Source organism: Oncorhynchus gorbuscha, linkage group LG14, assembly GCF_021184085.1.
Source record: "Oncorhynchus gorbuscha isolate QuinsamMale2020 ecotype Even-year linkage group LG14, OgorEven_v1.0, whole genome shotgun sequence".
Lineage (NCBI taxonomy): Eukaryota > Metazoa > Chordata > Actinopteri > Salmoniformes > Salmonidae > Oncorhynchus > Oncorhynchus gorbuscha.
Genome location: NC_060186.1, coordinates 26,035,102 through 26,050,991, shown reverse-complemented (window position 1 = coordinate 26,050,991; position 15,890 = coordinate 26,035,102). Strand labels below are relative to the sequence as shown.

Sequence of the window (15,890 nt, the reverse complement as noted above, 5' to 3'; positions counted from 1 at the left end):
GACTACGAGGACTTGGCAAAAACCATGACCTTTTTGTCCATATCTGACTGTGTTATTAGCCAGATCGTTATCAGAGAGAGGAGAGGAGGAGCAGAGAGGAGGAAAGGAGAGTGGAAGAGAGGAGATGGGGAGTGGGAGGAGGGGAGAGGAAAGGGGAAGAGATTTTCTCATGTTAAACAAACATCTAACAGAGACTCAACACTACTGTCCCTTCCAGCCTTGTCTTTGGTTAATGATTCATAATAAGTCAATAGTACTACTGTAGGAGTGTTATTGTATTAGTGGCATCCATCGGCCCCTGCCAGTAGACCTGGGAAACCCGGTAGGAGTAATTAGCACTGGTCCTGAGGCTAATTGATTGTTTCATGCATCATTTAGGACTCCATAACCACAACTGCAAGGGACGATGCAGTCTATAGAGAGACTACATGAGCTCACTTGGAAACAAAACATGTCATCCCAATGTCTTCACTGGTTAAATAAAGCTTAAAAAAGAAAGAGTGGAGAAGTGTGTGCCATATTGAAGCTATCAGTGTAGGGGATGAGGCACACACAGATCTTGACTCATGTCTATGTCTCCTATCTGATAGTATCACCCAGGGGCGATCAGTGCAGTACCTTTCTCTACAGCACTCCATTTATTTGCTTCAGATTGCCTCCGGGCAGGAAGAGAAAAAAAACCCTGCCAGCCACAGAGCCAGCTGATGACCAATTCACAGAAAAATACAAATGTCTGGGAAAGAAAGAGAGAACCTTGTCTGGAGAGAACACAAAATGGAGTGTAAGGAGGAGAGAGAGAAGTAGAGAGAGAGAGAGAAGTAGAGAGAGAGAGAGAGAGAGAGATGTAGAGAGAGAGAGAGAGATGTAGAGAGAGAGAGAGAGAGATAGATGTAGAGAGAGAGAGAGAGAGATGTAGAGAGAGAGAGAGAGAGATGTAGAGAGAGAGAGAGAGATGTAGAGAGAGAGAGAGAGATGTAGAGAGAGAGAGAGAGATGTAGAGAGAGAGAGAGAGAGAGAGAGAGAGAGAGAGATGTAGAGAGAGAGAGAGAGAGATGTAGAGAGAGAGAGAGAGAGATGTAGAGAGAGAGAGATGTAGAGAGAGAGAGAGAGAGATGTAGAGAGAGAGAGAGAGAGATGTAGAGAGAGAGAGAGATGTAGAGAGAGAGAGAGAGAGAGAGAGAGAGATGTAGAGAGAGAGATGTAGAGAGAGAGAGAGAGAAGTAGAGAGAGAGAGAAGTAGAGAGAGAGAGAGAAGTAGAGAGAGAGAGAAGTAGAGAGAGAGAGATGTAGAGAGAGAGAGAAGTAGAGAGAGAGAGAGATGTAGAGAGAGAGATGTAATGTAGAGAGCGAGAGGGCGAGAGAGAGAGATCCATTCCTAGTATTAATGTTAAAGCCCTGGGTGATTCAACTGGACTAGGCTCTGACAATGTATGACAAACCACGGTACTTTGCAGTGGTGATGGCACTGTGGAAGTTTAGAGAAGAAGGAAGAAGGAAAGAATGGCGGAGGATGAGAAAAAGACTGATTGTTTACATGCTGCCTACATACCATCAGCAACCATTAAGGGAACATTGACGCAATAAAACAACTTGAAAGCAACACGAGCATAACAGAAGGTTGGATTAATTATGTTTCAAATGGACCGTGTTAATCCCTTTGTATATAACAACTGGTGTTAATACATTAACACTGAATGAGGGTCCCAATTCCACGACAGCTGTGTGCTGCCTGAGAAGAGATTGGGGATGAAAAGTGACGAGAAAAGAACAGATGAGAAAGAACAGAAGAGAAGAAAATAAAAGGGATTATGTACTGAACAAAAATAAAAATACAACAATTTTGCTAAGTTCATATAAGGAAATCAGTTAATTGAAATAAATACATTAGGACCTCATCTATGGATTTCATATGACTGAGAATGCAGATATGCATCTGTGGGTCACAGATACCTTAAAAAAAGATAAGGGCGTGGATAAGAAAACAGACAGTTTCTGGTGTGACCACCGTTTGCCTCATGCAGTGCGACACATCTCCTTCTCATAGAGTTGGTCAGGCTGTTTGTGGCCTGTGGAATGTTGTCCCACTCCTCTTCAATGGCTGTGCAGGATATTGTCGGGAACTGGAACACGCTTTCGTTCACGTCGATCCAGAGCATCCCAAACATGCTCAATGGGTGACATATGTCTGGGGAGTATGCAGGCCATGGAAGAACTGGGGCATTTTCAGCTTCCAGGAATTGTTCATTTTTATGATTTTTTTTTGTATTTTACCCCCTTTTTCTCTCCAAATGATGATTTTGTCTTATCGCTGCAACTCCCCAATGGGCTTGGGAGAGGTGGAGTCATGCGTCCTCTGAAACATAACGCCCCTAACCACGCTCCTTAACAACCGCCAGCTCAACCCAGAATCCAGCCGTACCAATGTGTTGGAGGAAACACTGTTCAACTGGCGATTGAACCCGGGTCTGTAGTAACACCTCTAGCACTTCGATGCAATGCTTTGGACCGCTGCGCTACTCGGGAGGCCCTAGCTTCCCGGGAATTGTGTACAGATCCTTGCGGCATAGGGATGTGCATTATCATGATGAAACATGAGGTGATGGCGGCGGATGCATGGCATGACAATGGGCCTCAGGATCTCATCACGTGCATTCAAATTGCCATCGCTAAAATGCAATTGTGTTCATTGTCCGTAGCTTATGCCTGCCCATAACCCCACCATGGGGCACTTTGTTCACAAGGTTGACATAAGCAAAACCCCTCGCCCACACAATGACATACACGTTGTCGGAGGTTGTGAGGCCGGTCGGACATACTGCAAAGTTCTCTGAAACAACATTGGAGGCGGCTTACAATAGAGAAATGGACGTTCAAGTGGACAGTCCTGAGACATCTGTGGCTTTTTGTAGTGTGACAAAACAGCACATTTGACCTGTGTAATGATCGCGCTGTTAAATCAGCTTCTTGATATGCCACATGCGGATGGATCATCTTGGGAGAAATGCTCACGAACAGGGATGTAAACAAATGTGTGCACAACATTTGACAGAAGAATACATGCATATGGAACATTTCGGGGATCTTTTATTTCCACGTTTCATTGATAGTTTTGTTCAGTGTCGAGGAAACATATCACAGCAACATGCTCTTTCTTAGCAAACAAGCCCAGACAGATGCAGAGACACGAGGGGGTGGAGCCATGCCACAGTTAGTATAAAACATGAGCACTACGGTCCATTATCGTCCATTTAGGCTTCAAAACAGAAGGGGAAAAAAACAGCACTTTCCACTTCACTTAGTCACACGAACACCGGTGCACACCACTCACCCGCCCTGGCCCACTCTGTCAAAAAAAAAACATGAAATGTTAAGAGTTAGGAAAGTGCTTCTTATTCTACAACATTCAGTAAGACCTAGTTTCGTGTATGCATTTTACACAAGCAGAGTAAAAAAAAAAAGTAAACTCCTGCCTCCTACACACTTGTCTGCAATTACACGGTTGACCTCCATCACACTCATACACTGAGTGTACAAAACATTAACAATGCCTTCTTAACATTGAGTTGCCCCCTCCCATGGACTACAAGGTGTCGGAAGCGTTCCGCAGTAATGCTGGCCCATGTTGACTCCAATGCTTCCCACAGTTGTGTCGAGTTGGCTGGATGTCCTTTGGGAGGTGGACCATTCTTGATACACATGGGACACTGCACCTGGCACATACTACCTGTTCGAAGTCTCTTAAATATTTTGTCTTGCCTATTCACTCTCTGAATGGCACACATACAAAATCCGTGTCTCAATTGCCTCAAGGCTTAAACATCCTTTAAAAACAGTAGATGTAACAAGTGACATCAATGAGGGATTGTAGCTTTCACCTGGATCCACCTAGTCAGTCGACATCATGGAAAGAACAGGTGTTCTTAATGTTTTGTATACTCAGTGTACAATCAGCACATATGACATGCATCCACAGGCTCCATTCAGTGATGGTCACACCTCCATATCACCGTGGCCAATGGCCATTGTGTTACATATAGTCAGGTGCACAATTATTGGCACCCTTGACAAAGATGAGCAAAAAAACGGTATAAAATAAATAAATAATACAAGCTACTGTATATTGTATGCTAAAAAAAATGGGGATATTATTTTATACCAATACAATTGCTCAGATAAATAGATTTTGAGATGATAGCATCAAACTCCAGGTGGTGCTATGCAGTGGTGTGTCCAGGGCATTTTGAATGAGCACAGACCCAGTTTAAGGGGGGGCCAGAGCATAGCTTAGGTTTGGCATATAAGGGTATTAGCATACAGCAGTAAATTAACTTGAAAGTGCCCTACAGAGTGCGAGTTCAACTATAACATTCGAGGGGGTCTCCATTTTTTTTACAGGACCTCCTGTGTGTGTTTTTAAATGGCTTTTATAGTAAAATACATGTACTTTCACTTGAAAAATGTATTACCTTTTATTGTCTCATGAACACAGCCAGTAATGATTTGTTCAATCTAATTGTCAAACAAATCACTTCAAAAAGTAGGTTAAGTAGGTCTACTCAAAAATAAGTCCAGCATCTGAACAGTGCACCCACCATTTCAATGGAAAGGGACTGTTAAGCGTGTTAAGTGTAATAGCATTCAGCACACAAATTGGTGTGTATTTAGGATGCTAATAGAAGCCAGGCTTCCCCCAAACATTTTTACATTGAAGGAAATTGATGATAGACACGAAAGAGAAATAATTGTAAGAATGTTTCTTTTTTCAATTTGCAAGACGCTGAATCTATTTCACAAGAGAAAGCATCCGACCGAGGGAAACAGCACCCCTCTGTCTTAGTATCTGTAGCCCATGCATCATTTTGGCAGAAATGCCTTCTGGAACATGTGAACTTTCATGTGTCTTAATAACAAACTTGTATCTATAAATACGAATACAATTACGAGCCTAGTTGGTTTAGCCAAGGAAAAAGACCGGAACTTTCTTGCTAGCCATGATTGGCTGAGATAATGGATGGGCTGGACATGCAGAGAGATGAGTTTGGGATTGGTCTATCATGTAGCACACTTCTATCCATAACATGAGCTGCTCTGTAGGTGTAGGCAGTCCTTGCTACCGTGGCTTTTTTGAAAGATATAACGTTAGCTATGAAAAAAGAGTTTCTACAGTTCTCAACAACATTGCTGCCTTGAATTTAGAAGGAACTATCGGCAAAGATCAGTGATAAGTTGTGGGGGAAAAAATCAGTTGTGATGGACTACTTTCTGCACATGGTCAGTGTGAACCGAAGTGACTTGACACAATGGGCCAAACAAGCTGTAGCTAACTACAAACCAAAAGGAAAAGACAGTCTGCCACGAAGCTTCATCCATGTATACGGGTAAGAGTCTAGCTACATTTTCAGATATTATACTTTTTGGTCAGAACGTCGTTTTCATGGCAAGTTAAAGCGTAATGGTCGCTAGCTAGCGAACGTTAGCTTGCTGGCTCGCTAGCTAGCTAATGTTACGTGTATGATCTGTGTAGTAATAGCATTTGTATCTCAGAAATGACTAGTTATAGCCTAATGTTAGCCAGCTAATATTGAACCGAATTTGTTAGCTTTAGCTACGTGCGGATTCAAACTACAACATTTCATGCATGGTGGCTAGCTATGACAATCTGTTTGTACTGTAGCTATGGGTTGGGATTATGGTTCATTATTTATCTAGCTAGCTACATGTTTAAAACAAAAGACTCCACTTCGCCAGATGATTACATGACCCATCAAGTTAGCCAGGTGTGTCTGGGGGTGGTTACGTTACGGCTATCTATTGTATTTCATGAACATGTGTACATGTCTAGACAATAGTGACGCATTCACTCATCTACAGTGTGTTCAGAAAGTATTCAGACCCCTAGACTTTTACCACACTTTGTTACGTTACATCCTTATTTTAAAATGGAGTAAATAATCCCCCCCCCCTCATCAATCTACACACAATACCCCATAATGATAAAGCAAAAACAGGTTTTTAGATGCTTTTGCAAATGTATAAATGTAGTTTAAAAAAAACACCTGTGGTAAATTCAATTGATTGGAAATGATTTGGAAAGGCACACACCTGTCTATATAAGGACCCACGGTTGGCAATGGATGTCAGAGCAAAAACCAAGACATGAGGTTGAAGGAATTGTCCGTAGAGCTCCAAGACAGGATTGTGTCGAGGCACGGATCAGTTTTGGCACAGAAGGGTACTAAATAACATAGCAGCCTCTATCATTCTTAAATGGAAAAAGTTTGGAAAAACTAAGAATCTTCCTAGAGCTGGCTGCCCGGCCAAACTGAGCAATCAGGAGAGGTGACCAAGAAACCGATGGTCACTGACAGAGCTCCAGAGTTCCTCTGTGGAGATGGGAGAACCTTCCAGAAGGACAACCATCTCTGCAGCACTCCAACAATCAGGCCTTTATGGTAGTGGTCAGACGGAAGCCACTTCTCAGTAAAAGGCACATGACTGCCTGCTTGGAGTTTGCTAAAATACGCTCTGATGAAACCAAATTTGAACTCTTTGGCCTGAATGCCAAGTGTTATGTCTGGAAGAAACCTGGCACCATCCCTACGTTGAAGCATGGTGGTGGCAACATCATAAGGATCGAGGGAATGATGAATGGAGCAAAGTACAGAGAGATCCTTGATGAAAACCTGCTCTAGAGTGCTCAGGACCTCAAACTGGGGCGAAGGTTAATCTTCCAATAGGACAATGGCCTTAAGCACACAGCCAAGACAACGCAGGAGTGGCTTCGGGACAAGTCTCTGAATGTCCTTTAGTGGCCCAGCCAGAGCCCGGATCGAACATCTCTCGAGAGTCCTGAAAATAGGTGTGAAGCGACGCTCCCCATCCAACCTGACAGAGCTTGAGAAGATCTGCAGAGAATAGATACAAATACAGATGTGCCAAGCTTGTAGCATCATACCCAGGAAGCCTCGAGGCTGTAACCATTGCCAAAGCTGCTTCAACAAAGTACTGAGTAAAGGGTCTGAATACTTATGTAAATGTGGTATGTTTTTTATATGCATTTGCTAAATATTTCTAATAACCCCTTTTTGCTTTGTCATTATGGGATATTGGGTGTAAAAAAAACAACGATTTAATTCATTTTAGAATAAAATTGTAACATCAAAATGTGGAATAAGTCAAGTGGTCTGAATACTCTCCAAATGCACTGTAGATGTGCGTCTGGGTAAGTAAGCATCGTCTAATAATGATACAGCATTTGTGTATGCCAGTAACCATTTCACCGCACCGTTTACACCTTCTGTATCCTGTGCATGTGACAAACTTCTATTTTATGACACTACCGTTCAGAAGTTTGGGGTCACTTAGAAATGTCCTTGTTATTGAAAGAAAAGCATTTTTTTTGTCCACTAAAATAACATCAAATTGATCGGAAATATAGTGAAGACATTAACATTGTAAATGACTACTGTAGCTGGAAAGAGCTGATATTTTATGGAATATCTACATAGGCGTACAGAGGCCCATTATCTGCAACTATCACTCCTGTGTTCCAATGGCACGTTGTGTTAGCTAATCCAAGTTTATAATTTTAAAAGGCTAATTGATCATTAGAAAACCCTTTTGCAATTATGCTAGCACAGCTGAAAACTGTTTTTCTGATTAAAGAAGCAATAAAACTGGCCTTCTTCAGACTAGTTGAGTGTCTGGAGCGTCAGCATTTGTGGGTTCGATTACAGGCTCAAAATGGCCAGAAACAAAGAACTTTCTTCTGAAACTCGTCAGTCTATTCTTGTTCTGAGAGATGAAGGCTATTCCATGCAAAACACCAGTCTCAACGTCAACAGTGAAGAGGCGACTCTGGGATGCTGGTCTTCTAGGCAGAGTTGCAAAGAAAAAGCTATATCTCAGACTGGCCAATAAAAAGAAAAGAATCAGATGGGTAAAATAACACTGGACAGAGGAACTCTGCCTAGAAGGCCAGCGTCCCGGAGTCGCCTCTTCACTGTTGACGTTGAGTCTGGTGTTTTGCGGGTACTATTTAATGAAGCCGCCAGTTGAGGACCTGTTAGGCATCTGTTTTTCAAACTAGACACTAATGTACTTGTCCTCTTGCTCAGCTGTGCACCGGGGCCTCCCACTCCTCTTTCTATTCTGGTTAGAGCCAAACTCTCCTCTCCTCTGACTGCCATTGACAATTGAAATGCTCAACGAAATACTGAGAGAGCTCCGACTGTGTAAGCATCAATGCACCACGTTATTCTGCTCCCCTACCTAGCCACGCCTTGTAGTACAATACTACACATGACCCATGACCTTTAGATGAGACATGTTGCCAAGAACAGGCCATAAGAGGACTGTAGTAGTGCTGCTGTCAAAATGGCCACTCTGTGTCTCTCATTTCTTCATAGACCTCGCTCACTCTCTCTCCCTCGGTCTCTCTGATTCTCTGACTCTCCCCATCTCTCTAAACCTTTCCCTCTCTCCCTGTTTCACTGTTCGACCCATGCTCTGGAGAAGCTAGCCCGACTATCCTTCCGCTCTGCTTCTTATGAAAGTCATAACGTGTGTGTGTGTGTGTGTGTGTGTGTGTGTGTGAGTGGGTGGATATTCCGCAACACACCACTGTGCACACTCAGCCACCATCACCCATTCAGCCATGGACTAGAGGGACAGAATGAACACAGGCACACAGTTCACTCTCCTCACGTCCCCCTCCACCGGACTTCACATCTGCACACCTTGTCAATCTCTCTCCTCTTTCTCGTCGCCTCTCTCTTTTCTCGTCGTCTCTCTCTTTTCTATATGAATAAACGAGGGAACGCTGGAGGTTCTGTCACTCACCCTCCTTTGATGTAGTCGAGGAAGGTGACCTCTATATCCACCAGGAATGAGAGCAGTGTTACCTGGAGACAATATTGACACAAGGATGGAACGGGCTTTTACAATAAAGACCATGACTAAACCAAGCTCAAATCAATGTTTTAGTTGGACAGTTTCCGTTGTGGCTTACCGTTCCAGAGTTGAGGTATTTTTTCTTTTTTCCTTTCTTCTTTGGATTTACAACCTGTAGACGAAACAGCAGCCGTGTCACACAATTCAAACACACACATGGATAGTCAGATTATAAAAACAGCGATGCACAAAGATCGATCTCTCTCTCTCTCTCTCTCTCTCTCTCTCTCTCTCTCTCTCTCCTCTTGAAAGTGCAGCAGACAGTGTTTTAAATCGGAGCGGTGTTAACTTGTGTTAAATTAAACCTTGGAGGTCAGCAGGCCGTGTGTTAAATTAAACCTTGGAGGTCAGCAGGCCGTGTGTTAAATTAAACCTTGGAGGTCAGCAGGCCGTGTGTTAAATTAAACCTTGGAGGTCAGCAGGCCGTGTGTTAAATTAAACCTTGGAGGTCAGCAGGCCGTGTGTTAAATTAAACCTTGGAGGTCAGCAGGCCGTGTGGTAAATTAAACCTTGGAGGTCAGCAGGCCGTGTGGTAAATTAAACCTTGGAGGTCAGCAGGCCGTGTGTTAAATTAAACCTTGGAGGTCAGCAGGCCGTGTGTTAAATTAAACCTTGGAGGTCAGCAGGCCGTGTGTTAAATTAAACCTTGGAGGTCAGCAGGCCGTGTGGTAAATTAAACCTTGGAGGTCAGCAGGCCGTGTGGTAAATTAAACCTTGGAGGTCAGCAGGCCGTACAAACCCTCTGGAAGAAAACATCCGATAAGTCCTAAATGTCATGTCTTGACTATCATTAATGTGGATGACTGTTATTTTATCAAATAATTACATACCGCTTTCAATTATGCAATTAAATTAATCATATGACATTTAATTAGGTAGTAATCTAGGACACCACGGGAAAAGTTACTTAACATCTCCCGACTAAACTCTAAAGATATAAATATCTATTACATCAGTCACAGTCGTTTCATGAATTCTTATTTACCTTCGGGACCATTCTAAATGTCGCCAAAATTGTTGGAAATCTGCATGATCTGCATGTTTATCCTAGCATAAATGATGAATCGGCAATGTACAAATTGGCTTAATTATTTATTTACTAACTGACTAAATAAGCAATCAAAGTTACATAAACACACACAGGATATCTTACACATTGAGTACAACACAATGAAAAGTCCCTAGTGGAAAAAAACGATATGACGGATTGTTACACAAAATTGCAAATTCACAAGGGACAGACAAAGGAATTCTAATTCCGTAGATACAGCTGATAACTATGAACATGGAAATGTGACTACTTTGCACATGAACGACTGCTCATTCGAAAGAATTGCAATGTACATACAGTTGAAGTCGGAAGTTTACATACACTTATGTTCGAGTCATTAAAACTAGTTTTTCAACCACTCCACAAATGTCTTGTTAACAAACTATAGTTTTGGCAAGTCAGCTAGGACATCTACTTTGTGCATGACACAAGTCATTTTTCCAACAATTGTTTACAGATTATTTCACGAATAATTCACTGTGTCACAATTCCAGTGGGTCAGAAGTTTACATACACTAAGTTGACTGTGGCTTTAAACAGCTTGGAAAATGACGTCATGGCTTTAGAAGCTTCTGATAGGCTAATTGACATCATTTGAGTCAATTGGAGGTTTTTCTGAGGATGTATTTCAAGACCTAGCTTCAAACTTAGTGCCTCTTTGCTTGACATCATGAGGAAATCAAAAGAAATCAGCCAAGACCTCAGAAAAAAACACAAGTCTGGTTCATCCTTGGGAGCAATTTCCAACCACCAGAAGGTACCACGTTCATCTGTACAAACAATAGTACGCAAGTATAGACACCATGGGACCACGTCAGCTGCCATACCGCTCAGGAAGGAGACGTGCTCTGTCTCCTAGAGATGAACGTACTTTGTTGCGAAAAGTGCTCATCAATCCCAGAACAACAGCAAAGGACCTTGTGAAGACGCTGGAGGAAACAGGTATAAAAGTATCTATATCCACAGTAAAAAGAGTCCTATATCGACATAACATGAAAGGCCGCTCAGCAAGGAAGAACCCAGTCCTCCAAAACCGCCATAAAAAAGCCGGACTACGGTTTGCAACTGCACATGAGGACAAAGATCGTACTTTTTGGAGAAATTTCCTCTGGTCTGATGAAACAAAAATATAACTGTTTGGCCATAGCGATCGTCGTTATGTTTGGAGGAAAAAGGGGGAGACTTGCAAGCCGAATAACACCATCCCAACCTTGAAGCACGGGGGTGGCAGCATCATGTTGTGAGGGTGCTTTGCTGCAGGAGGGACTGGTGCACTTCACAAAATAGATGGCATCGGGGGGGATATGTGGATATTGATATGTGGATATGTGGATATTGATATGTGGATATTGAAGCAACATCAAGACATCAGTCAGGAAGTAAAGCTTGGTTGCAAATGGAGAGACTAAATGAGAGCAGGCAAAGTGTTCAAGCATTTGGCTTACCAGTCACTGGTTAGTCAGACACCGGTTAGTCAGGTTTGTCACCTAAAACCCTCAAACTTTTACAGATGCACAATTGAGAGCATCCTGTCGGACTCCATCACCGCCTGGTATGGCAACTGCACAGCCCATAACCGCAGGGCTCTCCAGAGAGTGGTGTGTTCAGCACAACACATCACCGGGGGCAAACTATCTGCCCTCCTGGACACCTACATCACCCGATGTCACAGGAAGGCCAAAAAGATCATCAAGGACAAAAACCACCCGAGCCACTGCCTGTTCACCCCGCTATTATCCAGAAGGAGAGGTCAGTACAGGTGCATCAAAGCTGGGACCGAGAGACTGAAAAATAGCTTCTATTTCAAGGCCATCAGACTGTTTAACAGCCATCACTAACACAGAGAGACTGCGGCCTACATAGACTTGAAATCATTGGCCACTTTAATAAATAGATCACTAGTCACGTTAACAACGCCACTTTAATAATGGTTACATATCTTGCATTATTCATCTCATATGGATATACTGTATTTTATACCATCTATTGCATCTTGCCTATGCTGCTCGGCCATTACTCATCCATATATTTATATATTCTTATTCCATTACTTTACTTAGATTGTGTGTATAAGGTCGCTTTTGGGGAATTGTTAGATTACTTGTTAGATATTGCTGCATTGTCAAAACTAGAAGCACAAGCATTTCACTACACTAGCATCTGCTAACCATGTGTATGTGACCAATGCAATTTGATTTGCTTTAAAAGTACCACTTTTGCATGCGCTAGCGTCACGGGAACGTTGCCGGAAATAGAAACACAATTGCAACTAACTCGCCACCATCACTGTAACGTTCCAGAATACGCCGAATAAAGGAAGAGGGTGCTATTTGGGACACAGCCCAATTTACACAGGATTTACAACCCTCTGCATCCTTGGTGGAGATTGGAGGGAATAAGTAAGGAAGGGCACATTTTGCCTTTGAAGGGGAGACCAGCTGTTTTATTGCATCTGGCTTGTAGAATAAAATGGATATTATCGCGCCCTCCACGGTTGTGCATGCACGCCCATAAAAAATACACAGACAAGGACAGTGACACTTGGTTTTCCTTGTGTTCAGTAACTACTCTGGCAAGAGTAGATATCACATCAAGTCAACAGATAAGACAGAGAGGACCAGGGAGACAGGAGCTTCTTACAAGCGGCGTGTGTGTTTCACAAGTAAAGGAGAAGATGGCGATCGTTGGGCACGATGGACAACCATAAGCATTGTGTGTACAACAGATCGGGCCCCATCCTGGGCATTGGGTGATGACTGTTAAACAGCTGGACAGATGGTTAAGGGAAGAAGGAACAGATACACAGACAGCAGTGATGTGGAACCTCCTCTCCTAAATTGTACAATTTACAGCGAAGGAAAAAAAACGAACCAGAGAATATGTGAGGACCCAAGAGCTGTGACTTGGGAAATGATAGATTCTCATGTCCCAGTGCCAGCATCTGGAATGACAACACAATCACAGTGTGTGTCTGTGTGTCTTCCTTCTCCCATTAGACAAACACCAACTACTTAAAATAAGGGTCCCCCTGTGTGGTTCCCACTCAGAATATTGTTTGTTAATGAACAACTGTCCAGTCTTATCTTAGGAGACGGAGTGTGGAGGCTGGCCATCCATCAACATTTCCTCACTTTACGTCAAACTCCGTTAATTAAAATTCCAGAAGAAATGCCATGACGAATCGCTCCAGAGGAGATTTACTAAATGTGCTTCTGTGTAGGTGAGTGACGTTAAGAGAATAGAGATAAATAATATCCCAGTCTAACCAGGCACACATGCATATATAAACATGACACACGCGCACACACACACACACACACACACACACACACACACACACACACACACACACACACACACACACACACACACACACACACACACACACACACACACACACACACACACACACACACACACACACACACACACACACACACACACACACACACACACACACACACACACACACACACAGACTTACCTCATACACATTGAACTGGGACTGGCCTCTGGATAGCTCTCTGTAGCTGGTAGTGAACTCTCCTATGAAGTCATGGCTTAGGACACAACGCACGAAACAATCATTAGTATAATCATAGCATTTCAAATACACAACTCACACATTATAAAGTCAACCCCTCTCCAGATAGTCTAGTGTAGGGGTACACGCAATGCCATCGGGGGTACGCCAAATCAAAATGTAAGTCACATTTTTTTGGGTAAAGAAATAGATGATTATATATTTTGTTTTCGCTTCACATTTTCAAACAATACATTTATATTTTCCAACGGGGCTATACATTTGGGTGAGGTTTTTTTCTCCCCTCGCCTAAGTAGCCTTGTTTCACTGCCAAAGATAAAATTCAGCGAAATAACACCACAGGCCAAATACAGGTAGTCTAGTCAAATAATTAACATCCAATCACCTTAACCGTTACTCTCTTGCAGAAAATCTTCACTCTTGCGCAGACATTTAGAAATGAAACATGACAATTTGAAAAATACGCCAGAGAACAAAGATGACTTTCGAGTAGTAAGACATGAAAGCAACAGATACCATTCATATGAAGGGGCTAAAAGCGTCTTATATGGTGAGCAACCGAGTGGCTAGGACAGGCAAGCCCCATACTATTGTGGAGGACTTCAGTCTTCCTGCTGCCGCAGATATGGCTAGGACCAATGCTGGAGGAAAAGGCCAAAAACTATACAGACAATGCCTTCATCAAACAACACTGTTTCACTACGCATCAGTGACATTCCAGGAGATGTTTAAAAACAATTACTGCTTCGCATACAAGCCAGTGAATTCTATGTGTTTACAGCTGGATGAGTCAACAGAGGTGGCGGGCCTGGCACAGCTCCTGGTATATGTCTGTTACGTTTATGGAGGGTCAAAGGATATTTTTAAAGAACTGGACAGCTTTGTGACATCAAATGACCTTGATGGTCAAAATGTGTTGGTATCTGTACTCATGGTGCAAAAGCCATGACAGGGGAGACATAGTGGAGTGGTAGTAGTAGTGGAGTTTGGTACACTGCAGCATCCACAGAGAGGCTCCTGCTGCCAAGGGAATGCCTGACAGCTTGAAATATGTTTTGGACACTACAGTGAAAATGGTTAACTGTTAAAGCAAGGCCTCTGAACGCTCGTGTATTTTCTGCATTATGCAATGACATGGGCAAAGGACAAAGTATTGACACATTTTTTTAAATTGAGAGACAAGCTTAAAGTTTTCTTTACTGACCATAATTTTCACTTGTCTGACCGCTTGCATGATGACGAGTTTCTCAGATGACTGGCCTATCTGGGTGACATTCTTTCTCGACTGAATGATCTGAATCTACGATTACAGGGATTCTCCACAACTATATTCAATGTGCGGGACAAAATTGAGACTGTGATTAAGAAGTTGGAGCTGTCTACATTAACAAGGACAACACAGGTCCTCCCATCATTGTATAATGTTTTGTATGCTAATGAAATCAAGCTTACGGACCATGTCAAATTTGATATAGCGAAGCACCTGAGAGAGTTGGGTGTGCAATTACGCAGGTACTTTCCCAAAACGGATGACACAAACAACTGGATTAGTTATCCCTTTCATTCCCTGCCTCCAGTCCACTTACCGATATCTGAACAAAAGAGCCTCATCGAAATTGCAACAAGCGGGTCTGTGAACATGTAATTTAAATCAGAAGCCACTGACAGATTTCTGGATTGGGCTGCGATCAGAGTATCCTGCCTTGGCAAATAGCGCTGATAAGACACTGATGCCCTTTGCAACCTATGTGAGAGTGGATTCTCGGCCCTCACTAGCATGAAAACGAAAGTATAGTGCATTGAAAAGTATTTGCCCCCTTTCTGATGTTCTCTATTTTTGATACTGGATGTTATCAGATCTTCAGCAAAAACCTAATATTAGATAAAGGGAACCTGAGGTTTACAAATATTTTTTTTAACTTTATTTTTTATTAACAAAAAAGTTATGCAACACCCAATTTCCTGTGTGAACAAGTAATTTCCCCCTTACACGCAATAACTGGTTGTGCCACCTTTAGCTGCAATGACTCCAACCAAATTCTTCCTGTAGTTGCTTATCAGGCTCTCATCTCTATGGAGGAATTTTGGCCCACTCTTACATGCAGAACTGCTTTAACTCAGCACCATTTTTGGGTTTTCAAGCATGAACTGCTCATTTCATGTCCTGTCACAACATCTCAATTGGGATTAGGTCTGAACGTTGACTAGGCCAATTCAAAACTTCAAATATGTTGCTTTTTAAGACATTTTCATGTAGACTTGATTGTGCGTTTTGGATCATTGTCTTGCTGCCTGACCCAGCTGTGCTTCAGCTCACAGACGGATGGCCTGACATTCTACTGT

The 15,890-nt window shown here is 42.6% G+C and overlaps 1 protein-coding gene across 2 annotated transcripts in view; it reads right to left on the bottom strand.

The window, feature by feature from the left end:
• The window catches only part of LOC123994721 (copine-8), a 131,208-nt gene that overhangs the window by 15,000 nt on the left and 100,318 nt on the right, over positions 1 to 15,890 (bottom strand). For both annotated transcript variants that reach the window (XM_046297649.1, XM_046297648.1), the window contains 3 exons: positions 13,488 to 13,563; positions 9,011 to 9,064; positions 8,842 to 8,903 (listed from right to left, as the gene is read on the bottom strand). In XM_046297649.1, coding sequence (XP_046153605.1) covers positions 8,842 to 8,903; positions 9,011 to 9,064; positions 13,488 to 13,563 — 192 coding nt within the window. The remainder of the gene's footprint in view (positions 1 to 8,841; positions 8,904 to 9,010; positions 9,065 to 13,487; positions 13,564 to 15,890) is intronic.